The sequence below is a fragment of the Micropterus salmoides genome, unplaced genomic scaffold, assembly GCF_014851395.1.
Source record: "Micropterus salmoides isolate LMB-PRFRI ecotype aquatic unplaced genomic scaffold, ASM1485139v1 Ms_hic_scaffold_3, whole genome shotgun sequence".
Taxonomy (NCBI): domain Eukaryota; kingdom Metazoa; phylum Chordata; class Actinopteri; order Centrarchiformes; family Centrarchidae; genus Micropterus; species Micropterus salmoides.
In genome coordinates, this window is record NW_024042261.1 from 15,624,528 (window position 1) to 15,643,813 (window position 19,286).

A 19,286-nucleotide genomic window follows, 5' to 3' on the forward strand; every position below is an offset into this window, starting at 1 on the left:
ATCTAGGCTGTATTGTACAAACTTGCCTACACTGAAATATTAATTAATCTGTTTAGTAGAGACATTTGAATTGGAGCCGTTTGAATTAGAGCCTGGCTTAGAAATGCTGTGAAATAAGTGTTTTTTTTTCTTGCTTTAATAGAAACTAAAACATTTGCCATATATTTGCTATGTGGTTCATGAATTCTATGATTTATAGCTTTCTATCTAGCACAGGCTAGATATCTTCTCCATAACGTTAGACATTTTTATGTTAGGGTTTTACTAAACTTGACAGTTTGCTTGTATGCATTATGCAAACGTATATTGTTCCTGAATTGTTTATAGTTGGACTAAAGCTTTAAAAATATGTCACGGATTTAATAAAAAGTGTAGTTTACTAATTTGTAACGGAACTGACGTACATGGGTGAATTAAGATTTAGTTTTATGGAGAATAGACTACAGCATGTGGAACTGTTGGGGGTAGAAACACAGACAATTAATATTATTTTGCTTAAATCGGTAAACTTAAAATTGCTCATACCCATCCTAAACATGGCTCAGAGTCGGTGTCCTTCCAGAGCTCCCTAGATGCTTCCGGATTGAGAAGGCTCTTAGCCGTTTCCGCCGCCATTGCGGATTTTGGACAGAAGATCAGTAGTAACCACTGCTATCCATCGATGCAGTGCAGAAAGCATAAACAGAAGGGGGACACATTTAGCACTTTTACTGATAACAGATTTCGGAGACTCTATTAACAACACTGCATATTATCTTTTGTCGTGTTTATTTTGTTTCACTGACTGGCTCCGACCTACACTTTCAGTGAGGAGGTCGTAGCTAACGCCGTGCTATTGCTTAGCTAGCTAGCTGTACGGCTAGAATTTCAGGACTCTGGAGGAGCTCAAGGAAACCACCATGGCTCAAATCCTGCCTATCCGCTTCCAGGAGCACCTGCAGGTATGTGGCTAAACACCAACATTCACATTACTGGTTGATCTCCCCGTTAAACAGTCATTTGATAGCATTTAGGTAAAGTAACGTTAAACGTAAATACCCGCAGCAAATGAATGACCTCCCATCCCCCGATTAGCCAGCAGCTAAGAACTAGCATCCCAGACTAGCATCGCTCATTCATTACTGCACTGATGCTGGTGCCTAGTCGACTCAACATTAGCCGACGTTGGATGTCACTGGCAGCCAGGACGAGAAACTAATAACATTAACTTAAGACACACTTGCTGACCTTCGGTGGTTCATGCGTAATTGACAGATTCATGGTTACACTTATTAGGTTAGAAAATATCTATTGACGTTACAGTAGCTGGCTAACTGTCACAGTGTGTGTCGTGAGAGATGCTGGCGTCACGGCATGTAACGTTAATCGTAGCTATATAAGACATTCAGCCGTTGACCGGGTTAATGTCAAAGTTTTTCCGCTACGTTGGCAGTTTTGTTGCAGCCATCATGTAATCACACGTATCCTCTGATGGTGATGTACTAAAGCTTGCTAGTAGCTGTAAAATCGTGGTCAGCTGGAGACCGACTGGACCCTGTGCCATTTCGCATCTTACAGTGAGGTGATCTCATGACAGGCCATTTTTTCTAACATCTGAAGGAAGGATTTAAGGTTATTCTGTTGGTGTTACTACCTGTGAAATGTTACCTCCTCATCCAACTGTCCGATGTAAACCAGGTGGTACACCCATTCTGTCACTCACATAACTTAGCATAGATCATAGTTTTCTATAACACCTTTAAATTAGCAGGATAACAGTCACTGAAGTTAATCTCAGTTTCTGACATTATGGGATTATTAGATGTGCTTAGTGTTCTCACTGAAACCTTACATTTAAGCTTGAAGTGCATGGGAGGCAGTTATCATACTGTGACCATGCACCTTCCATTACCTTTTGTCAAGGGACAATATACACTTTGCCAGTTTATTAAGTACATCTAGCCAAAACTAATGCAGTCTAATACAACAGTCATGCAATAAATTTCACAAAGGTTATAATGTTCAGTTTTTGTAGAAACTGTTTTTAAGAAGTGTTTTTATTCAACTTCTGATCATTTTTCACCCTGCCCTTTATGGTGCTGTGAACATTTATCTGGTTGTAAATTATATGGTTGTAAATAAATTATCGTATATTGATATTAAATGGTGTGTAATTAGTGTGGTAATATTTTGAAAACTACATAAAATGTTAATTGTATATCCAATTGTATATAGTGTGCATACAGTGTATATTTATTTGTACAACTACATTGAAAGTTACTGATTCTACTTTTATTGCATCTGTTATTTCATTCCTCTTGCTGCTATGTCAACCTAAATTTCCCCTAGGGGGGATTAACTATATTGCATTATACAGAGATGTGTTTGTTATCTAGCCTACCCTCTTTTATAACACCTGTCAATATAATGCAATGTTATTATTAGTTTTAGCTAGGTGTACCTAATAAACTGGCAACTGGGTCTCTGTTACATAGTCCACAACTGGACCCATGAAGGATAACGCTGTACAACTACAACTCAGTGCTGTACATACTAGTTATAACAACATAGCATCCCCATGAATCTCAAAGACAAATATTGTAGTGTTTGGATGCCCAAGAGACGATGATGATGATAATTTCAATTTTAACTGCCTTTCAGGTAACCCAAGGACACTTACATACAGAAAACAAGACTAGAGAAAGTGTTGTTGACTTGTGCTTGCCAATGTTTAATCTCAACATATAGCGGCTACTTCCTTTTAGGCAATTATTATTATATAGGCTGATGTGCCAAAAATTCAATGTAAGCTCATCACCCTGGCTGTAATTTGTATGAATACATTTTTTTAAGTTTGACTTGCCTTGTTGTTTGTATTTGGCAAGTGCTAATTTTGGGCACTGCTTGAACTTGTGCATGTCTGCTGTCTTTATATAAAGGACCACAGTAGAAATAAGTAATGAACTGCTGCTAAAACAGGTCATGTGTTCATATCTCAGCTCCAGAACCTGGGAATCAATCCAGCCAATATTGGATTCAGCACTCTAACCATGGAGTCAGACAAATTCATCTGTATAAGAGAGAAAGTGGGTGAGCAGGCCCAGGTCGTCATCATTGATATGGCCGACCCCAACAATCCCATTCGCAGGCCCATCTCTGCAGACAGCGCCATCATGAATCCTGCCAGCAAAGTTATTGCCCTTAAAGGTAAGCTCTAGCTAAAATGCATATCTAGCACTGTTAGAACATGACTTTATGTGCTGCCTAGAGAGGAGTGTGCAAGTTTTCTGGAAGCACATATATTAAAAGTAAACAGTTAAACTTTTGTCTTGTCACATACCTTGCTATGGCTCTTTTCTAGTTCATTGGGTCATTTGTGTAAATTTTGTTTGTGTTGTCAGTCAGTTATGTAGCTGTCACAGTCTGCTTTTCATTTAATGTTCATATGTAGACCACCCCATTTCTGTTTATCAAAAAAGGTTGAGTAAATAATATTTAGTGCATCAAATTTAAATATACAAGACATTGATATTTAAGGAAGAATAGGCATAGTAGCAGTGCTAGGAAAATGTCATGCTGTCATGAAAGCTTTGTCTATTTTGCTTGTTTTTGCTCTTTTTTCATTTCCTACTGCTTTCTTATGTTTGCAGACGGTGAGTTGAATTTTACATATTGTGAGTTGTCAAAGTGTAATCCTGTATGCACTGTCTTGAAATGTTTGCACAGTACTGATAGTAATTTTAATGAATGCTTAAATTTACCCATAAAAACACAAGCAAAGCGTAGCAAAATTAAGAGGGCAGCTTAAAGGACTGTATCTTTTTTTTTTTCTTTGTTTTGTCTGTGAGTGTGTTTGTCCCATTTGCTACAGTGTACATATATTTTATATTATAGCTGACCATTTTCTGAAACATACTGTATTTAAGATTTTAAATGCATTTGTTTCCATTAACTTCTGTATAGTATGAAAATGAGCACATAGAGACTTACGCGAATAGCCTTAGTAAGGTGATTTATTTAGTCATCAACGTCCTGCACACATGTCTTTTTGTCTCACAAAAAAAGTTAACTCACAAAAAGCTAACCTGGAGGCAAACACAGGCAGCGTGAAAATGATGCAGATATAAATCTGGCTGCCTCTTCATTAAAAACAAAAACACAACATTTGTGCCAAAATTCAATAATACAGTTGTTAGTTAGTTGTCAGTTTCAAACTGTCACTCACAACCTGCACCCACATAACAGAATACACGTCTTTGCCAGAAAATTGTCTTCAAAGAATTAGAATCAGTTTTATCAGAAGAAAATGTATATGAATTAAAAAATTCAATGACTAACCCTGCTATTAATAGAAAATCCATATATTACAAAGTATTATGTGCCTTGGAAAATGGTTGGTAGTAATGTATAGTACATATGTATGTAGTAAAGGGCTAAACCATGCAAAAAAAAAAATGATATGGTTATTCACACAGTGGGAAAATCCAGAAACCTGTGACATTTAGTTCAGTCTTAACTAAATAGTTGGCCATTATGTACTGGCTGTCTTGTGGACATGTAGGCCTTATTCTCGTAAGAATTGTGTACCACTGGCCTGTGAGGCTATAACCAAATATATTCTTAATATGTATGTAAAGTCAGCCAGCAGGGGCCAGTACATTTGTACCAATTTTTAGATAATACTTGTAAGGTCTGTTTTTCTACTTTTTTCATGTGCTAGTCTGACCTTGGTGTGGCAGGTAACCGTTACAGGTAATAATTTAAGTTATATATGTCACATTTTTACAGAGACAATCTTGACTGGCCAGCCACAGCATACTGTAGTTATCAAAGCCAAATGTGGTGCTTTGTTGTGGTTATTTTCCTATTATTTCCATTTTTAGTTTTGGGCTGTGTTTGGACAACACTGCTATCTAGGCCTACTGACCTCCACGTTATGTCAAAGGAGTAGTCTTAAGTGGTTTATAAAACTTATGCTTCAGTTGCCTATGTGTTGAATAACTTCTATTTTAAGTGCAGTTTAAACAGAGAAGCTAATTAAATGAAAAAACTTTAATACTTTTTAAATAATAATTTACTGTATTTGTGCTGTACATTAAATAATAATGGACCCTTAGAATTGGAGTGGCATTCCTCAAGTGAAACTGAACCGGAGGGAAAAAAACCCCAGAATGGTTGTGAGTGCGTCTGTCCAGCATCCTTCACATCATCACAACTGTTTGTGTGCTTTTTGGTCTTCTTTTGCTAATCTGCATTCAGACCCAACCCAGATTCCTACATTTCTCATTTTAGGATTAGATTTCGATGCGAGTCCCTGAAGAGCTATACCAACATGAAGTTTCAATTCTCTAGTAGGTGGTGGGGGTGGAGCTGGACACAGGCCATAAAGCCCATGTTTTTCTGCCGATGTTGGTTTGTGATCTGGTTTTGATCAGTGGCGAATTGAATCATTGTACCAAAACAACGAGAAGAGTGATTCTTTTTTGTTTTTTAAACATTGAATATTTTTGCATTGCGTTGTGGAAGGTTAGCCACATTTAACTTTTATTGCCCTCCCTCACTCTGTCAACATAGTGGCCTAATTGAAATGAATTAGGGGTGACACAGTTTACTGTTTGAGTTTCGCAAATAAAAAATCTGTGTGATGACTTGATGTTTGTATATTCAGCCTGAATAGTTTATTGCATCAGACCTAACTGAATGCAGATCCACCAACCATGTGGTTTCCCTTTTGTTGGTCTTGCCTCTTGTTTTGACACTGGTATTGGCTTTTTGTATGGTGCTTTGGTGTTACTCAAACCAAACCATGACTACCAACATTTCTTCAGCAATTGGAGTTTTGTATATCCAAATGGTATGTTTACACCCAAAGTCTGCTGTGGGTTGTGTGTGGTAGCTTTAGTCAATAGACTGATTTTGTTCAGTTATTATTTTACTATCATTATTGGAATGCTTTAGGGGGTCACAGCATTCATCTGTGTCCCTGTATGTTAACCTCGGCTCTTAATGTTTTCAGCTGCAAAGACCCTGCAGATCTTCAACATTGAGATGAAGAGCAAGATGAAGGCTCACACGATGACAGATGATGTGACCTTCTGGAAGTGGATCTCCCTCAACACTGTTGCTCTGGTAACAGACAATGCAGTTTACCATTGGAGCATGGAGGGCGACTCCCAGCCACTCAAAGTCTTTGACCGTCACTCCAGCCTTGCAGGCTGCCAGATCATCAACTACCGTACTGACGCAAAACAGAAGTGGCTGCTGCTCATTGGCATTTCAGCACAGGTGAAAAAAAAATGTGGTTGAAGAATAGCTCCAACATGATTAATTCTGATAATTTTGACATTTACTTAATATTAAAGTTATTGCACTAGATAACAGAAGTGCAGCAGTTAAATAATATTTTGTGTGAGCATACTTGGCCAGTAATTACTAATCAACCATTTATTGTTATTAATTAGTTATATGTAGTTACAGTGATATTAGTTTTAATTAATACAATAATTCTTCAGTGTGTGGGATATAAACATATTTATATAAGATATTGTAGGTATATATAATGAAACAGCAGATTTCATCATACAATAGTCCAATAGTCTAAATGATGCTGGAAGCAGAGGTGTTTATTTAACAATAAAACAAAAACAAATCTTAATGTGACTATAAATCACATCTGACTTCGAGCTTTGGCATACCTTGTGGACTTTGTCTCCTCTTCAGCAAAACCGTGTTGTTGGAGCCATGCAGCTGTATTCAGTGGACAGGAAGGTGTCTCAGCCTATTGAGGGTCATGCTGCTGGCTTTGCACAGTTCAAGATGGAGGGCAACACTGAAGAATCAACACTGTTCTGCTTTGCTGTGCGAGGACAGGCAGGGGGAAAAGTAAGATTTACTAGCACTGCAAAGTCTGAGGCTGACAGCTGCATTTGGTGGCATACGGATTGCAACTTTCCAGTGACTTTTGTAACCTTCCTTTGTATTATTTTGCTTCAATGTCTTCTTGCTTTTCTAGCTGCACATCATTGAAGTGGGGACTCCGCCAACTGGAAACCAGCCGTTTCCAAAGAAAGCTGTGGATGTTTTCTTTCCTCCAGAAGCCCAGAATGACTTCCCTGTTGCCATGCAGGTACAAAATCTATTTACGACGAGACATGTAGAGCCTGTACCTCTTGTTTGACTTTGTTCCTTAAAGTAGATTCCCTCCTCCTCTAAACAAAATTCTCTACAGGTGCATATGTCACCAGTGCCTTAGGTTTTTTTTTTTAAAGGGGTATTATCCAAAAGAACAATTGTCTAGACTAGTTGTTATTCAAGTGCTGTTAAAATTTGATTCACTCACTGTTTGACAATATTAGTGATGTGTTGAAAGTACCCCATTTAAATAGGCCATTCTGAACTCCCCCTCAGTGTGTGACATCACACTGGGACTTGGCAATATTTAATTAGCTTTGGGTTCAAAGTCTTGCTGAAGGGCATTTTGAGGATGATATTTTTCTATATCATTTACATGTTCAAATCAGATTATCTTTTTGTACATCTAGATCAGTTCCAAGCAAGATGTAGTCTTTCTGATAACCAAATATGGCTACATCCACCTGTATGATCTGGAGACTGGAACTTGTATCTACATGAACAGGATCAGCGGAGAGACCATTTTTGTCACTGCCCCCCATGAACCTACTGCTGGTATCATTGGAGTCAACAGGAAAGGACAGGTACTCAATGTGCACACTCTGGCCCTCCATCTGGGATTGAGCTCCCAATACCCTTTTACTATTACTATATTCAATGGCTGTTGTGTAATTTCCCCATGACTTCATGCAGTACAATGTCACATTTTGAAAGTCACAACAGCACACATAACATGTGTGCATGTTCATGTTAAGATTGTACTTTGTCATACACCATCTTTACTTACCTGTTAGTTAGCATTTAAGCATTGAATTATTAGCTATAGCAATATATCGCAAGATTGACTACATTTCTGTTGCAAAGTAGGACTGTCAGATTAAATATGAATCTCAATTAACAAACATAATTAGGCATTAAACAGACGCTAGAAATGAGGCCCTTCAACATCTGATGATTAAAAGCAATGATGTCTAGCTTATTATTTGAATTGACTGATGAAATGACTTCAGATGTGTTGCTAGCAAATGTCTGTAGGATCCATGTAGTTGAGTCAAAGAATGCAGCCTGCACTGCATTTGGACACTGACATTCATCTTGGGTTTTTTTGCAAGTTGACAGCTAGGACCTCTTATTACCTATCATGTTTCACTTAAGATGTTGGTTGTACCAAACAGGGTTTTTTTTCTGCATAGAGAAATTTTTGGTGCCCCACAAAGAGGTTTTAGTGATCGCCAAAAACATCACTAGCGCCAAAATGATCAGAATTGAAAAATAGTGTTTCAAATATTCTCCTAATGTGTTTCAATAGCCATGTATCAAAGAACTGTTGAGAGAGCAGAAGCTCAGGCTAATGACTTCCTGTTATTTCTCACAATCTAAAAGCCGTTTGTGCTTGAAGTGGCCCGGCATTTACCGGCACTGTCAATTTTACTTTTTGGCGTTCCGGCACCGGTCCTCTTCTCTGCCCTCTCCAGATCAGGCTTTGTGGGCAGTACGTGACGCTCAGCTGTTCCCGTTCTCTCCTGCCTGCTGATCTCCATAGGGAGGTGGGGAGCCTTTCATGCAGCCGTGTGCATAGCTGCTCGTCAGTCAGGTTTCGTGAACCAACCAATCATTCCCTGGAGTAGGCGGGACATTAAGAAAAGGTTGAGGCACTACAGCAATAAACTATCTGTAGGCAGATTATCCAAAGAAAGTGTAACCTGTCAATATATTATTATACTAACATTATACTTTACTTTTATACCTTTACTCCTCCAGTTAGTGGATGTATTTTGTTTATCAAATGGGCAGAAATAACAGGAAAATGCATAGATTTAAGGTAAGTTTGATGATCAAAAGATGAGTATGAGACAAGAGTTCAGAATTTCAGCTTTTATTTCCTGGTATTCCAATCTAGATGTGTTCCACAACTCAGGACATATCACCGTTTGTATTTGACCAAAGCATTCTTAGGTGAGCAAAAGTAATGGAACAAATAATCTTAAAGTAAATAACATTTAATATTTGGTGGCATAACCCATGCTTGCAATAACTGCCTCAAGCCTGCAACCCATCGACATCACCAAACTGTCGCATTCTTCATTTGTGACCGCAGCTTCTTTCAGTTCCTTGTTTGTTTCGGGGTGTTGCTCCATTCAATCTCCTCTTAAGGATGTGAAATGCATGCTCTATTGGGTTAAGATCAGGTGATTGACTTGGCCGGTCTTAAACCTTGCACTTTTTCCCCTGATGAAGTCCGTTGTTTTGTTGGCAGTGTGCTTTGGGTCATTGTCCTGCTGCATGATAAACTTCCTCCCTATTAGTTTCAATGCATTTTTCTGTTAATTGGAAGACAAAATGTTTCTGTACACTTCTGAAGTCATTCTGCTGCTACCATCAGCAGACCATGACATTAACTCCACCATGCTTCACAGATGAGCTTGTATGCTTCAGATCATAAGCACTTCCTTTCTTTGTCCATACTTTGGCCTTTCCATCACTTTGGTAGAGATTAATCTTGGTCTCATCAGTCCATAAGATTGTGTTACAGAATTTGGCGGCTCATCTCTGTACTGCAAATTCTCGGAGTCTACTTCAGACAGTGGATTGTGATACCTTCACCCCTGCACTGTGGAGGTCATTGGTGATGTAACTTACTGATGTTTTGGGGGTTTTCTTCACAGCTGTCAAGATATTTCTGTCAACAACTACTGTTGTTTTCCTTGGCTGACCTGTTCGACGTCTGTTGCTCAGTACACCAGTAGTTTCTTTCTTTTTCAGGACATTCCAAATTGTTGGACTTGGTATGCCCAATATTTGTCCAATGGCTCTGGTGGATTTTCCTTTTTTCCTCAGCTTGACAATGGCTTGCTTTTCTCCCATAGACAGCTCTCTGGTCTTCATGTTGGTTTATCCTCTTTAACAGCAAATGCAGTCTTTATAGGTTTGAACCAAGGATGAAAACTTAGTCTAGTCATGCAGAGCTATTTAATGTTTGGATAATCAACCTAAAAGGCAACACCTGGGCAACAAGAGAAATCTGTCAGTCACATGTTCCAATAGTTTTGCTCACTTGAACAATGGGTGGGTTCAAACAAAGGGTGGTATGTCCTCAGACATGGTGGGGACATCTAGATGTGATTACCACGAAATAAGAGCTGAAATTCTGAACTCTTATCTCGTACTCATCCTTTGATCTTAGCGATACAGAGAAGATTAGCATGGCCCCTGCGAAAGGATGACACGCAAATTCGTGAAGCGTATCCACATTTTGATGTGCTCGTTTTGCCCGCGACCTCTTCTGGTGCAGCTTAGTGCCAGAGAGGGGATTTTCTGTCCTTCAAGGGTGGCCGGGAATGCGGGGGCTCCTTGCCGCCTTTCACAACCGCAGTCCTGACATGGCGAGTGCCGGCGTCAAGCAGGCAACACCTTGTCCGGAATTTAGCCCAGGCAGTTGTCGGCTCAGCGTCATTCCAAAGTACACCTTGACCCAAGTCAGTTACACAAGTCAGACTCTGGCCTGCTTTGAAACTGGCTACCAGATTTAGACGGCAGCAAATGGGGGACGTGTCCCGAGTGCTCGGCGTAATGTATTTGGCGTGAACAACTTTACGCAGTCTTGCTTATCCTTGAGCTGATTGCACAGAGATGTGGCCAGAGTTTTTCAGAGAGGCTCCCAGTTGTCCCAGCATGTGTCATGGCAGGGGGATGGTTGGCCTTGGGCCCCCAAGTTTAGCCCCCAGCCTGAGGGGGAAGTTGGGCACCGCCCCCATTCAGGGCGTTTCCTACTAGGGACTGCAGTCCCCCAGCCTGCACTGCTGCAAAGGGGGCATTGGGCCAGAAGGGTGTATAAAAGGTAGGCAGCCATCTAGGACTTCTGTGCCTGCTCAGGCAGCACATCTAATAAATTGGATTCGATACAGAGAAGATTAGCATGGCCCCTGCGAAAGGATGACACGCAAATTCGTGAAGCGTATCCACATTTTGATGTGCTCGTTTTGCCCGCGACCTCTTCTGGTGCAGCTTAGTGCCAGAGAGGGGATTTTCTGTCCTTCAAGGGTGGCCGGGAATGCGGGGGCTCCTTGCCGCCTTTCACAACCGCAGTCCTGACATGGCGAGTGCCGGCGTCAAGCAGGCAACACCTTGTCCGGAATTTAGCCCAGGCAGTTGTCGGCTCAGCGTCATTCCAAAGTACACCTTGACCCAAGTCAGTTACACAAGTCAGACTCTGGCCTGCTTTGAAACTGGCTACCAGATTTAGACGGCAGCAAATGGGGGACGTGTCCCGAGTGCTCGGCGTAATGTATTTGGCGTGAACAACTTTACGCAGTCTTGCTTATCCTTGAGCTGATTGCACAGAGATGTGGCCAGAGTTTTTCAGAGAGGCTCCCAGTTGTCCCAGCATGTGTCATGGCAGGGGGATGGTTGGCCTTGGGCCCCCAAGTTTAGCCCCCAGCCTGAGGGGGAAGTTGGGCACCGCCCCCATTCAGGGCGTTTCCTACTAGGGACTGCAGTCCCCCAGCCTGCACTGCTGCAAAGGGGGCATTGGGCCAGAAGGGTGTATAAAAGGTAGGCAGCCATCTAGGACTTCTGTGCCTGCTCAGGCAGCACATCTAATAAATTGGATTCGATACAGAGAAGATTAGCATGGCCCCTGCGAAAGGATGACACGCAAATTCGTGAAGCGTATCCACATTTTGATGTGCTCGTTTTGTCCGCGACCTCTTCTGGTGCAGCTTAGTGCCAGAGAGGGGATTTTCTGTCCTTCAAGGGTGGCCGGGAATGCGGGGGCTCCTTGCCGCCTTTCACAACCGCAGTCCTGACATGGCGAGTGCCGGCGTCAAGCAGGCAACACCTTGTCCGGAATTTAGCCCAGGCAGTTGTCGGCTCAGCGTCATTCCAAAGTACACCTTGACCCAAGTCAGTTACACAAGTCAGACTCTGGCCTGCTTTGAAACTGGCTACCAGATTTAGACGGCAGCAAATGGGGGACGTGTCCCGAGTGCTCGGCGTAATGTATTTGGCGTGAACAACTTTACGCAGTCTTGCTTATCCTTGAGCTGATTGCACAGAGATGTGGCCAGAGTTTTTCAGAGAGGCTCCCAGTTGTCCCAGCATGTGTCATGGCAGGGGGATGGTTGGCCTTGGGCCCCCAAGTTTAGCCCCCAGCCTGAGGGGGAAGTTGGGCACCGCCCCCATTCAGGGCGTTTCCTACTAGGGACTGCAGTCCCCCAGCCTGCACTGCTGCAAAGGGGGCATTGGGCCAGAAGGGTGTATAAAAGGTAGGCAGCCATCTAGGACTTCTGTGCCTGCTCAGGCAGCACATCTAATAAATTGGATTCGATACAGAGAAGATTAGCATGGCCCCTGCGAAAGGATGACACGCAAATTCGTGAAGCGTATCCACATTTTGATGTGCTCGTTTTGTCCGCGACCTCTTCTGGTGCAGCTTAGTGCCAGAGAGGGGATTTTCTGTCCTTCAAGGGTGGCCGGGAATGCGGGGGCTCCTTGCCGCCTTTCACAACCGCAGTCCTGACATGGCGAGTGCCGGCGTCAAGCAGGCAACACCTTGTCCGGAATTTAGCCCAGGCAGTTGTCGGCTCAGCGTCATTCCAAAGTACACCTTGACCCAAGTCAGTTACACAAGTCAGACTCTGGCCTGCTTTGAAACTGGCTACCAGATTTAGACGGCAGCAAATGGGGGACGTGTCCCGAGTGCTCGGCGTAATGTATTTGGCGTGAACAACTTTACGCAGTCTTGCTTATCCTTGAGCTGATTGCACAGAGATGTGGCCAGAGTTTTTCAGAGAGGCTCCCAGTTGTCCCAGCATGTGTCATGGCAGGGGGATGGTTGGCCTTGGGCCCCCAAGTTTAGCCCCCAGCCTGAGGGGGAAGTTGGGCACCGCCCCCATTCAGGGCGTTTCCTACTAGGGACTGCAGTCCCCCAGCCTGCACTGCTGCAAAGGGGGCATTGGGCCAGAAGGGTGTATAAAAGGTAGGCAGCCATCTAGGACTTCTGTGCCTGCTCAGGCAGCACATCTAATAAATTGGATTCGATACAGAGAAGATTAGCATGGCCCCTGCGAAAGGATGACACGCAAATTCGTGAAGCGTATCCACATTTTGATGTGCTCGTTTTGCCCGCGACCTCTTCTGGTGCAGCTTAGTGCCAGAGAGGGGATTTTCTGTCCTTCAAGGGTGGCCGGGAATGCGGGGGCTCCTTGCCGCCTTTCACAACCGCAGTCCTGACATGGCGAGTGCCGGCGTCAAGCAGGCAACACCTTGTCCGGAATTTAGCCCAGGCAGTTGTCGGCTCAGCGTCATTCCAAAGTACACCTTGACCCAAGTCAGTTACACAAGTCAGACTCTGGCCTGCTTTGAAACTGGCTACCAGATTTAGACGGCAGCAAATGGGGGACGTGTCCCGAGTGCTCGGCGTAATGTATTTGGCGTGAACAACTTTACGCAGTCTTGCTTATCCTTGAGCTGATTGCACAGAGATGTGGCCAGAGTTTTTCAGAGAGGCTCCCAGTTGTCCCAGCATGTGTCATGGCAGGGGGATGGTTGGCCTTGGGCCCCCAAGTTTAGCCCCCAGCCTGAGGGGGAAGTTGGGCACCGCCCCCATTCAGGGCGTTTCCTACTAGGGACTGCAGTCCCCCAGCCTGCACTGCTGCAAAGGGGGCATTGGGCCAGAAGGGGTATAAAAGGTAGGCAGCCATCTAGGACTTCTGTGCCTGCTCAGGCAGCACATCTAATAAATTGGATTCGATACAGAGAAGATTAGCATGGCCCCTGCGAAAGGATGACACGCAAATTCGTGAAGCGTATCCACATTTTGATGTGCTCGTTTTGCCCGCGACCTCTTCTGGTGCAGCTTAGTGCCAGAGAGGGGATTTTCTGTCCTTCAAGGGTGGCCGGGAATGCGGGGGCTCCTTGCCGCCTTTCACAACCGCAGTCCTGACATGGCGAGTGCCGGCGTCAAGCAGGCAACACCTTGTCCGGAATTTAGCCCAGGCAGTTGTCGGCTCAGCGTCATTCCAAAGTACACCTTGACCCAAGTCAGTTACACAAGTCAGACTCTGGCCTGCTTTGAAACTGGCTACCAGATTTAGACGGCAGCAAATGGGGGACGTGTCCCGAGTGCTCGGCGTAATGTATTTGGCGTGAACAACTTTACGCAGTCTTGCTTATCCTTGAGCTGATTGCACAGAGATGTGGCCAGAGTTTTTCAGAGAGGCTCCCAGTTGTCCCAGCATGTGTCATGGCAGGGGGATGGTTGGCCTTGGGCCCCCAAGTTTAGCCCCCAGCCTGAGGGGGAAGTTGGGCACCGCCCCCATTCAGGGCGTTTCCTACTAGGGACTGCAGTCCCCCAGCCTGCACTGCTGCAAAGGGGGCATTGGGCCAGAAGGGTGTATAAAAGGTAGGCAGCCATCTAGGACTTCTGTGCCTGCTCAGGCAGCACATCTAATAAATTGGATTCGATACAGAGAAGATTAGCATGGCCCCTGCGAAAGGATGACACGCAAATTCGTGAAGCGTATCCACATTTTGATGTGCTCGTTTTGCCCGCGACCTCTTCTGGTGCAGCTTAGTGCCAGAGAGGGGATTTTCTGTCCTTCAAGGGTGGCCGGGAATGCGGGGGCTCCTTGCCGCCTTTCACAACCGCAGTCCTGACATGGCGAGTGCCGGCGTCAAGCAGGCAACACCTTGTCCGGAATTTAGCCCAGGCAGTTGTCGGCTCAGCGTCATTCCAAAGTACACCTTGACCCAAGTCAGTTACACAAGTCAGACTCTGGCCTGCTTTGAAACTGGCTACCAGATTTAGACGGCAGCAAATGGGGGACGTGTCCCGAGTGCTCGGCGTAATGTATTTGGCGTGAACAACTTTACGCAGTCTTGCTTATCCTTGAGCTGATTGCACAGAGATGTGGCCAGAGTTTTTCAGAGAGGCTCCCAGTTGTCCCAGCATGTGTCATGGCAGGGGGATGGTTGGCCTTGGGCCCCCAAGTTTAGCCCCCAGCCTGAGGGGGAAGTTGGGCACCGCCCCCATTCAGGGCGTTTCCTACTAGGGACTGCAGTCCCCCAGCCTGCACTGCTGCAAAGGGGGCATTGGGCCAGAAGGGTGTATAAAAGGTAGGCAGCCATCTAGGACTTCTGTGCCTGCTCAGGCAGCACATCTAATAAATTGGATTCGATACAGAGAAGATTAGCATGGCCCCTGCGAAAGGATGACACGCAAATTCGTGAAGCGTATCCACATTTTGATGTGCTCGTTTTGCCCGCGACCTCTTCTGGTGCAGCTTAGTGCCAGAGAGGGGATTTTCTGTCCTTCAAGGGTGGCCGGGAATGCGGGGGCTCCTTGCCGCCTTTCACAACCGCAGTCCTGACATGGCGAGTGCCGGCGTCAAGCAGGCAACACCTTGTCCGGAATTTAGCCCAGGCAGTTGTCGGCTCAGCGTCATTCCAAAGTACACCTTGACCCAAGTCAGTTACACAAGTCAGACTCTGGCCTGCTTTGAAACTGGCTACCAGATTTAGACGGCAGCAAATGGGGGACGTGTCCCGAGTGCTCGGCGTAATGTATTTGGCGTGAACAACTTTACGCAGTCTTGCTTATCCTTGAGCTGATTGCACAGAGATGTGGCCAGAGTTTTTCAGAGAGGCTCCCAGTTGTCCCAGCATGTGTCATGGCAGGGGGATGGTTGGCCTTGGGCCCCCAAGTTTAGCCCCCAGCCTGAGGGGGAAGTTGGGCACCGCCCCCATTCAGGGCGTTTCCTACTAGGGACTGCAGTCCCCCAGCCTGCACTGCTGCAAAGGGGGCATTGGGCCAGAAGGGTGTATAAAAGGTAGGCAGCCATCTAGGACTTCTGTGCCTGCTCAGGCAGCACATCTAATAAATTGGATTCGATACAGAGAAGATTAGCATGGCCCCTGCGAAAGGATGACACGCAAATTCGTGAAGCGTATCCACATTTTGATGTGCTCGTTTTGCCCGCGACCTCTTCTGGTGCAGCTTAGTGCCAGAGAGGGGATTTTCTGTCCTTCAAGGGTGGCCGGGAATGCGGGGGCTCCTTGCCGCCTTTCACAACCGCAGTCCTGACATGGCGAGTGCCGGCGTCAAGCAGGCAACACCTTGTCCGGAATTTAGCCCAGGCAGTTGTCGGCTCAGCGTCATTCCAAAGTACACCTTGACCCAAGTCAGTTACACAAGTCAGACTCTGGCCTGCTTTGAAACTGGCTACCAGATTTAGACGGCAGCAAATGGGGGACGTGTCCCGAGTGCTCGGCGTAATGTATTTGGCGTGAACAACTTTACGCAGTCTTGCTTATCCTTGAGCTGATTGCACAGAGATGTGGCCAGAGTTTTTCAGAGAGGCTCCCAGTTGTCCCAGCATGTGTCATGGCAGGGGGATGGTTGGCCTTGGGCCCCCAAGTTTAGCCCCCAGCCTGAGGGGGAAGTTGGGCACCGCCCCCATTCAGGGCGTTTCCTACTAGGGACTGCAGTCCCCCAGCCTGCACTGCTGCAAAGGGGGCATTGGGCCAGAAGGGTGTATAAAAGGTAGGCAGCCATCTAGGACTTCTGTGCCTGCTCAGGCAGCACATCTAATAAATTGGATTCGATACAGAGAAGATTAGCATGGCCCCTGCGAAAGGATGACACGCAAATTCGTGAAGCGTATCCACATTTTGATGTGCTCGTTTTGCCCGCGACCTCTTCTGGTGCAGCTTAGTGCCAGAGAGGGGATTTTCTGTCCTTCAAGGGTGGCCGGGAATGCGGGGGCTCCTTGCCGCCTTTCACAACCGCAGTCCTGACATGGCGAGTGCCGGCGTCAAGCAGGCAACACCTTGTCCGGAATTTAGCCCAGGCAGTTGTCGGCTCAGCGTCATTCCAAAGTACACCTTGACCCAAGTCAGTTACACAAGTCAGACTCTGGCCTGCTTTGAAACTGGCTACCAGATTTAGACGGCAGCAAATGGGGGACGTGTCCCGAGTGCTCGGCGTAATGTATTTGGCGTGAACAACTTTACGCAGTCTTGCTTATCCTTGAGCTGATTGCACAGAGATGTGGCCAGAGTTTTTCAGAGAGGCTCCCAGTTGTCCCAGCATGTGTCATGGCAGGGGGATGGTTGGCCTTGGGCCCCCAAGTTTAGCCCCCAGCCTGAGGGGGAAGTTGGGCACCGCCCCCATTCAGGGCGTTTCCTACTAGGGACTGCAGTCCCCCAGCCTGCACTGCTGCAAAGGGGGCATTGGGCCAGAAGGGTGTATAAAAGGTAGGCAGCCATCTAGGACTTCTGTGCCTGCTCAGGCAGCACATCTAATAAATTGGATTCGATACAGAGAAGATTAGCATGGCCCCTGCGAAAGGATGACACGCAAATTCGTGAAGCGTATCCACATTTTGATGTGCTCGTTTTGCCCGCGACCTCTTCTGGTGCAGCTTAGTGCCAGAGAGGGGATTTTCTGTCCTTCAAGGGTGGCCGGGAATGCGGGGGCTCCTTGCCGCCTTTCACAACCGCAGTCCTGACATGGCGAGTGCCGGCGTCAAGCAGGCAACACCTTGTCCGGAATTTAGCCCAGGCAGTTGTCGGCTCAGCGTCATTCCAAAGTACACCTTGACCCAAGTCAGTTACACAAGTCAGACTCTGGCCTGCTTTGAAACTGGCTACCAGATTTAGACGGCAGCAAATGGGGGACGTGTCCCGAGTGCTCGGCGTAATGTATTTGGCGTGAACAACTTTACGCAGTCTTGCTTATCCTTGAGCTGATTGCACAGAGATGTGGCCAGAGTTTTTCAGAGAGGCTCCCAGTTGTCCCAGCATGTGTCATGGCAGGGGGATGGTTGGCCTTGGGCCCCCAAGTTTAGCCCCCAGCCTGAGGGGGAAGTTGGGCACCGCCCCCATTCAGGGCGTTTCCTACTAGGGACTGCAGTCCCCCAGCCTGCACTGCTGCAAAGGGGGCATTGGGCCAGAAGGGTGTATAAAAGGTAGGCAGCCATCTAGGACTTCTGTGCCTGCTCAGGCAGCACATCTAATAAATTGGATTCGATACAGAGAAGATTAGCATGGCCCCTGCGAAAGGATGACACGCAAATTCGTGAAGCGTATCCACATTTTGATGTGCTCGTTTTGCCCGCGACCTCTTCTGGTGCAGCTTAGTGCCAGAGAGGGGATTTTCTGTCCTTCAAGGGTGGCCGGGAATGCGGGGGCTCCTTGCCGCCTTTCACAACCGCAGTCCTGACATGGCGAGTGCCGGCGTCAAGCAGGCAACACCTTGTCCGGAATTTAGCCCAGGCAGTTGTCGGCTCAGCGTCATTCCAAAGTACACCTTGACCCAAGTCAGTTACACAAGTCAGACTCTGGCCTGCTTTGAAACTGGCTACCAGATTTAGACGGCAGCAAATGGGGGACGTGTCCCGAGTGCTCGGCGTAATGTATTTGGCGTGAACAACTTTACGCAGTCTTGCTTATCCTTGAGCTGATTGCACAGAGATGTGGCCAGAGTTTTTCAGAGAGGCTCCCAGTTGTCCCAGCATGTGTCATGGCAGGGGGATGGTTGGCCTTGGGCCCCCAAGTTTAGCCCCCAGCCTGAGGGGGAAGTTGGGCACCGCCCCCATTCAGGGCGTTTCCTACTAGGGACTGCAGTCCCCCAGCCTGCACTGCTGCAAAGGGGGCATTGGGCCAGAAGGGTGTATAAAAGGTAGGCAGCCATCTAGGACTTCTGTGCCTGCTCAGGCAGCACATCTAATAAATTGGATTCGATACAGAGAAGATTAGCATGGCCCCTGCGAAAGGATGACACGCAAATTCGTGAAGCGTATCCACATTTTGATGTGCTCGTTTTGCCCGCGACCTCTTCTGGTGCAGCTTAGTGCCAGAGAGGGGATTTTCTGTCCTTCAAGGGTGGCCGGGAATGCGGGGGCTCCTTGCCGCCTTTCACAACCGCAGTCCTGACATGGCGAGTGCCGGCGTCAAGCAGGCAACACCTTGTCCGGAATTTAGCCCAGGCAGTTGTCGGCTCAGCGTCATTCCAAAGTACACCTTGACCCAAGTCAGTTACACAAGTCAGACTCTGGCCTGCTTTGAAACTGGCTACCAGATTTAGACGGCAGCAAATGGGGGACGTGTCCCGAGTGCTCGGCGTAATGTATTTGGCGTGAACAACTTTACGCAGTCTTGCTTATCCTTGAGCTGAT

At 46.2% G+C, this 19,286-nt stretch overlaps 1 protein-coding gene and 13 non-coding genes across 14 annotated transcripts in view; all 14 read left to right on the forward strand.

Moving 5' to 3' along the window:
- Positions 1-72: 72 nt before the first annotated feature.
- Positions 73-19,286, forward strand: part of LOC119883251 (clathrin heavy chain 1-like) — a 30,520-nt gene continuing 11,306 nt past the window's right edge. Inside the window, exons 1-7 of the mRNA XM_038693814.1 lie at positions 73-941; positions 2,979-3,186; positions 3,630-3,632; positions 5,996-6,264; positions 6,700-6,861; positions 6,992-7,105; positions 7,521-7,694. Coding sequence (XP_038549742.1) covers positions 900-941; positions 2,979-3,186; positions 3,630-3,632; positions 5,996-6,264; positions 6,700-6,861; positions 6,992-7,105; positions 7,521-7,694 — 972 coding nt within the window. The 5' untranslated portion in view covers positions 73-899. The remainder of the gene's footprint in view (positions 942-2,978; positions 3,187-3,629; positions 3,633-5,995; positions 6,265-6,699; positions 6,862-6,991; positions 7,106-7,520; positions 7,695-19,286) is intronic.
- LOC119883631 lies at positions 10,261-10,365 on the forward strand. The gene has a single exon (XR_005440704.1). It is a non-coding gene; the product is annotated as a U6 spliceosomal RNA (small nuclear RNA).
- LOC119883666 lies at positions 10,972-11,078 on the forward strand. The gene has a single exon (XR_005440735.1). It is a non-coding gene; the product is annotated as a U6 spliceosomal RNA (small nuclear RNA).
- On the forward strand, positions 11,685-11,791 carry LOC119883667. Its single transcript, XR_005440736.1, has one exon. It is a non-coding gene; the product is annotated as a U6 spliceosomal RNA (small nuclear RNA).
- On the forward strand, positions 12,398-12,504 carry LOC119883668. Its single transcript, XR_005440737.1, has one exon. It is a non-coding gene; the product is annotated as a U6 spliceosomal RNA (small nuclear RNA).
- Positions 13,111-13,217, forward strand: LOC119883669. The gene has a single exon (XR_005440738.1). It is a non-coding gene; the product is annotated as a U6 spliceosomal RNA (small nuclear RNA).
- On the forward strand, positions 13,823-13,929 carry LOC119883670. Its single transcript, XR_005440739.1, has one exon. It is a non-coding gene; the product is annotated as a U6 spliceosomal RNA (small nuclear RNA).
- LOC119883671 lies at positions 14,536-14,642 on the forward strand. Its single transcript, XR_005440740.1, has one exon. It is a non-coding gene; the product is annotated as a U6 spliceosomal RNA (small nuclear RNA).
- On the forward strand, positions 15,249-15,355 carry LOC119883672. The gene has a single exon (XR_005440741.1). It is a non-coding gene; the product is annotated as a U6 spliceosomal RNA (small nuclear RNA).
- Positions 15,962-16,068, forward strand: LOC119883673. The gene has a single exon (XR_005440742.1). It is a non-coding gene; the product is annotated as a U6 spliceosomal RNA (small nuclear RNA).
- LOC119883675 lies at positions 16,675-16,781 on the forward strand. Its single transcript, XR_005440743.1, has one exon. It is a non-coding gene; the product is annotated as a U6 spliceosomal RNA (small nuclear RNA).
- LOC119883676 lies at positions 17,388-17,494 on the forward strand. The gene has a single exon (XR_005440744.1). It is a non-coding gene; the product is annotated as a U6 spliceosomal RNA (small nuclear RNA).
- Positions 18,101-18,207, forward strand: LOC119883677. The gene has a single exon (XR_005440745.1). It is a non-coding gene; the product is annotated as a U6 spliceosomal RNA (small nuclear RNA).
- LOC119883678 lies at positions 18,814-18,920 on the forward strand. The gene has a single exon (XR_005440746.1). It is a non-coding gene; the product is annotated as a U6 spliceosomal RNA (small nuclear RNA).